General features: G+C 40.8%; 2 protein-coding genes across 3 annotated transcripts in view; both read left to right on the forward strand.

The window, feature by feature from the left end:
• Positions 1 to 5,835, forward strand: part of LOC109956450 (troponin T, fast skeletal muscle isoforms-like) — a 209,479-nt gene that overhangs the window by 116,417 nt on the left and 87,227 nt on the right. The gene's annotated exons all lie outside the window — the stretch shown is intronic.
• Positions 1 to 5,835, forward strand: part of LOC109956453 (troponin I, fast skeletal muscle-like) — an 8,791-nt gene that overhangs the window by 1,702 nt on the left and 1,254 nt on the right. The window contains exons 2-6 of the mRNA XM_020593587.1: positions 3,329 to 3,364; positions 3,978 to 4,014; positions 4,110 to 4,238; positions 4,815 to 4,904; positions 5,194 to 5,370. Of these exons, the coding sequence (XP_020449243.1) occupies positions 3,354 to 3,364; positions 3,978 to 4,014; positions 4,110 to 4,238; positions 4,815 to 4,904; positions 5,194 to 5,370 (444 nt within the window). The 5' untranslated portion in view covers positions 3,329 to 3,353. The remainder of the gene's footprint in view (positions 1 to 3,328; positions 3,365 to 3,977; positions 4,015 to 4,109; positions 4,239 to 4,814; positions 4,905 to 5,193; positions 5,371 to 5,835) is intronic.

Below are 5,835 nucleotides of genomic sequence, written 5' to 3' on the forward strand. Positions count from 1 at the left end.
AGTTCAGAAATGCTCAGACACATGTTCGGCCTGCTGCGGTGTTGTACAGTGTGGCGACATGGCGCACTGGCAGGCTACACCTATACAAGACATCAACGTGAAAGTCGATCCGTCAGTGTTTATCCTTTCGTCAGCACAAGTGGGGTCCGAAGAAGAACCCGGACTAATCTGCTGCAGCTGCCACTTCAGCTTCATGCCCACACACCAAATTTAGCCAGTCCTCTTCACCTGTTTAAGAACTGACAAAGCTTTATTTTGGGTTTTTTTTTTTGGAAAGCAAGACCGCTACAGTAGAAGGTTGTCCATGACACATTTTTGTTTTGGACTTTGGCAGTATTTTGGTTTCCCTACTTTAAAACTCCAGAACAACAAGGTTTCTTTGAGGTATCGTTTCTCGCTTTCAGACTGGCCTTTTTTGCACTGGATTTAAATGCTACTGTACCTTCTTGTCTTTTTCTTTCACAGTGAAGTACATAAAGTGTTTGTGCATCTGAGGTCGGTGCAGCACTGAGTTATTTTTGTGGTATGCTCTAACATCTTGGCCATCCAAGGGATGTTGTACGGTGTTTGGTTACTGTAAATCCTTCCACCCTCCCTGCTGGGATAATCTTACCCATAACGCCCACACACACTTAAGACAAAAATCTGGGCCCAAATTTAAATCTGCAGATATTATTCCATCTCCAGAGCAACATCATTTTGTTATCTGAACAGTTTCAAGTACCCTAAAATACATTGTCAGGCCTGGCGCCCCCCTGGTTAGGCCAGTTGTTCGTGGTCCAGCTTCATGGTTTAGGATGCCTGCAGTGCTTGTCAGATGTCTTTTAAGATGAGCCTGCTGTCTTTTTTTTTTTCTCCACAATGAAGACGTTAGGGACAGCTGGGGCTCCAGAAATAGAGCCTAAATCCACGTCTCCCTTACAGCTCCTAAACATTACAGGCAGCTCAGCAGAGGTGGCAAAAGTACACACATTCATTATTTAAGTAGAAGTACAAATACCTGTGTAAATGTAGAAGTATTGAAATGTACTCAAAGTATAAGAATAAGAAGTAACCCTGAAGGACAGTTCTACAGACTAACTCAACCTCCAATCATATCAATATATATTGTGCATGTTTTACGTGACACTTTCCAGGCAGCCACTGTGTCCATGATTTCTACAGTGGTATAAAACAGATTTGGCTGTCTGCTTTATTATTATTACTGTTGTTGTTGTTGTTGCTTCATGGGGACAGCAACAGGTATGAGGTCTTGTATGATGTTCATTAGTCTAAATCATGTTTTAGAGAATGGGCAGCGTTAATGTGAAACAAAAATTATCAATACATGATGCGAAAAGATGCAACAAGACAAAGTCGATAGAGAACAATGGTGTGAGAAAATACAAAACCTTACGTCAGATATGTTCATTTTAACTCGCTTGTACGTTTTCCTATTTTTAGAGCGGCAACATATGAAAGTTCATAAAGTTAGATAACATGCTCGCAATCTGAAATGCTAGTATGTTATGTTAGCATTACACACAAAGTAGCACTAAAACTCAACACATTTAGGGGTATGGACTCACATCTCCTGAGCCACATTGCTAGTGCAGCTAAAAATAGCGATATGCTCCTTTAAGTTGTTAGTGCGACCTGGGTTACAAAGTTCAGATCCATGACATTTCCTGGAATTAGTCTTAAGATAGAATTAACATGACCCAAAAACGAAATGCAAGAGTTTCTGCAGGAGAGAAGTAGGAGGAGGAGATGTGACCTCAAACATGAAGCTGTTTGATATTCAATGATTTCATTTAACTTTTTGGTTGTAACTGTTTATGGAGCAGTGGGAGCAATTTCTGAAGAGATGTCACTTAAGTAAGGAGTGGAGGAACATTTCTACTGGACGGACAACATCAGAAACATATTGTCTACCACTGTCAGCTGAAAAGCTGCATAAATCAGATGTCTGTTCAGACTGAGGTCACATGCAAGTGGCCTACGTGTTCTGTTCCGTCTTGTTAAATAACCTTGTTACCATAACTTTACAGTTTTTAAAAGCTGTACCACTAGTGTAACAAAAAGTATAAAGCTTGTCACAAGGGTGTCACCAGAGGAGGCGGATGTGTTATTAGAAAGGAAGTTTGGTTTCTGTTCCATTATGTTATTTTTGTGCTGTCACGTGTTATTAGAAAGGAAGTTCCATTATGTTATTTTTGTGCTGTCAAAGGCCTAAATTGTATTTACCCAGAGTGAAAGTGGAAAGTTCATAGTGAGAGAAAGGTCTTGAATAATCATTTTACAGCGATAGAAACTAGGACATTTGTTTGATGTGAATGGAGACTACACCTCATAAATGTACAAAAGGAGAAAAATGGACCTGTGTTCTTGACATCTTTCAGTCTACTTCATGTTTGTTCTATTTCCAGTTTGGCTACTGTAAATGCAGCTCAACAGTCCCAGTCCTGACTGGCTCACAAGCCTCCAGTACTTTTACCAAAGCTGGGACCAGACTTTTGATGAGGTCACATGACCTGGCAACGCCGCCTCTTATGTTCTGTAACTATCTTACAGCTAGCTCACCGACCTTACCATGTGTTGTAGCACACTCCTGGTGAAAAGCTGGACTCATGGACAGATTATGAAACGGGGGCCACTGGGGCCCCTGGGCCTGTGTCTGGTACACTGGTCCAGTAATCCATCTGTGGTTACACTGAGCAGTTGTTTTATTAGGAACACTGTACTAACGCTGGGTAGGTCCTCCCTTTGCTCTCAAAACACCCCCAGTTCTTTGTGGCATTCAACAAGGCAGAAGATGGACATGTGAGATTCTGCACTATCTGCTGATGTGTGCAGATTTGTCAGCTGTACATTCATACTGTGACTCTCATGCTACCAGCGGTGTTCTGCCTGGGGGAGGATACTGAAGAACACTGGACTCAGTTCAGTTCGAGATGGCCGCTTCCAGCTGTGTGAGGGTGACACAGGGATGCATATGGTCAGCATTCAGCCTGTGGCCATCACTGACAAAGAAAACATTCCTCATACCATTATGGCACCAGCAGCAGCCTGGACTGTTGACACAGGGCAGGTTGGGTGCACAGTGTCATGCTGATGACACCAAATTCAGAATGAACCACATTCCCACTTATGGTGAAGCCAAGTTAAAGTAGCTGAGCCAGAGCACTTCCTTGTTTCTGAAATACATGAGGTCAATAAAAACAGAAGGGACCATGTAAATGCCTTGTCTGTAACTTTGAGTTTGTGAAGTTTACATTTGTATTCCAACATTTTATCACATATCAAAAGGTAACAACACAGTTCTCATGCTGTTTTGTTTTTCTACCAGGTAGCACCAGGATCCTACAGCTAGCATGGCCTCTGAGTGAGTAAACAGTTTTATGTTGGGGTTTATCAGTGGGTGGTGTCTGCCTTGCAAATGTGTTAACAGCTTTTAGAATGTAGTGGGCAAAGGAAGGTGCATCCTGTTTGGTGCAGATCAGCGAGCTTTTAGTTTCATATATTCACGTTTATTGACATTGTAAAATCTGATCTTTTTTTGTCATTTTCACAGCTTTCTCTAAAACCACAGCTCTTACCTATATAAGAGCAATCTTGCACATCCTGTGATTATCCAACACTGTTTTGAAGCAGATCCATGTTATGTGTTGGAAATTTCATGTTATAGGAATTTGTAAACATTGTCCATTATTAAAATAAAATGCCAATGTGGCGATGTTACATTTTACATTGATCAAATGGACTTTTATGGCTGAAATCAAATTAATATGAACTGCAAAAAATAAATAGATTTTAAAAATATCTAGTTTTCCTCCTTAATTTTGTAAAACTGAGTCATCAGTTCAGTCACTTTATCATCCCATATGCTTCTGTTGAAACCCAGTTAATAATGGTAGTGAATTTATTTATAACACTATGGCCGATATCTACTTGAATTCCCCTCTAGTCTGATGAATGTTTCATGTTTCTGTCAACAGGAAGAGACTTTCCGCGAGGCGTAAGCATACTCTGAAAGTAAGAAATGCATGAACGACATGCTGCTGTTTTTCTCTCCTTCATGTTGAAGATTTTCCTGAAAATACTTAAAGCTGCATGTCTGTAACCCACAGAGCTGTATGCTGGTGGTGGCAGGCACTATGCTGGAGGCTGAGGCAGAGGCGAAGGCTAAGGAGAGGGAGAGGTTCCTGTCAGAGAAGTGTCCTCCTATAGAGCTGCCGCACTCCAAGGAAGAGCTGCTGGTGAGGCTGCCCGCTCCAGTCAGGTTATATTATAAATGGGCTCTGCCAGTGAAAATTCTAGTTCTACAGATTTCAGCTTTTCTCAAATAATCGGTGGTGGAGGAAGTACTCGGATTTGTTGCTTAAGTAAAAGTATCAATGCCATGGTAGAAAAATACTGTTACAAATAAAGGTCAGACATTTCAGGTTTTACTTAAGTATAAATAAAAGGATATAAATATTAAGTGAAGGTCATCATTATGCAGACTGGCCCATGTCACTTTAATGTATATTAATTGATTATATGTTGTAATATTAATGTGAACAGTGGAGAAAAAATACAGTATTTCCTTCTCAAACATAGTGGAGTAGAAGTATCATAAAATACAGTTACTCAGGTAAGGCACAAATACATCATGACAGTACTTTAGAGTATGTGTGTATAGTGTCTGAGTACAGCAGTAAATATACTTCCCACTGATCTAGCAAACGCTGTAGCATTTAGCTGAAAACATTGAGCCAAGACTCGGTCACATTCATTTGCTTAAACTGTTACAAAAGGTCAACAAAAACTCTGAAACCCCCTCTTCTCTTCAGGAACTTTGCAAGAAACTCCATGAGCAGATCGACATCAGTGAGGAGGAGAGATACTGCATAGAGTTCAAACTGAACATGACCCTGAACGAGGTCAGACTTTATGTCAGCTCTGCTCAGTGTTTCACCTTTTGTGAAATTCATATACAGCGGCTCTCAGAGGTGTTCACCACCACTGGCTTTTGCAAATGTTGTTATACTGTATAAAATGTATTCAGAACATATTAGGCAGTTACATGATAAAAAGATATGAGGTGCTGTTTGCAGGCTTTTTTTTAACAGTTCTTTACATTAGGAATAAATATGCAATATGTTCACTGGCCACAGCATGTGGGCAGATTGGTTTTTATAAAGGTCTATAGCTGTTCCTTTGCCTTAAAAGGTCAAAGACCTCAACATAAAGATTGTGGATCTGAGGGGGAAGTTCAAGAGACCCCGGCTGAAGAAAGTACGTATGTCTGCCGACGCCATGCTCAAAGCTCTGCTGGGCTCCAAACACACAGTCAACATGGACCTGAGGGCCAACCTGAAGCAGGTCAAGAAGGAGGTCAAAGAGGAGGTGAGAAGGAGCTAAGGCTGAATTTCAACATAACGATGAACTCGCCCTGCATTGCCGTGTTGACTCTGTTTGTCCTCAGGCTGTCGAAGCGGTGGGTGACTGGCGGAAGAACATTGAGGACAAAGCTGACAGGAAGAAGATGTGTCCACACAGACATTTAGGCAAACATTTAATGTTTTAATAGTTTAAAAGTGATAAAACTGTGATTTACAACTACAATGAGCAGATTGAACAGAATGAATCAAACCAGGCATCTGATGCTTGACTGCATTAGATATTTTGATTGGTTGGTGCTCTGTCCAACTATCAAGGTAGTTCATCTTATTAGCAGGAGAAAACAAAAGCAAACAGTAAAAACACCTGCACTCACTTTCAGTTTGACCTCTAAACAGTGTTTTCGATCACCTGGTAAGAACAAGCCCATAGAAATAACCTGGAATTATCTTTTAAGGACAGCAATATCGT

Source organism: Monopterus albus, unplaced genomic scaffold (genome assembly GCF_001952655.1).
Source record: "Monopterus albus unplaced genomic scaffold, M_albus_1.0 scaffold19.1, whole genome shotgun sequence".
Classification (NCBI taxonomy): Eukaryota; Metazoa; Chordata; class Actinopteri; order Synbranchiformes; family Synbranchidae; genus Monopterus; species Monopterus albus.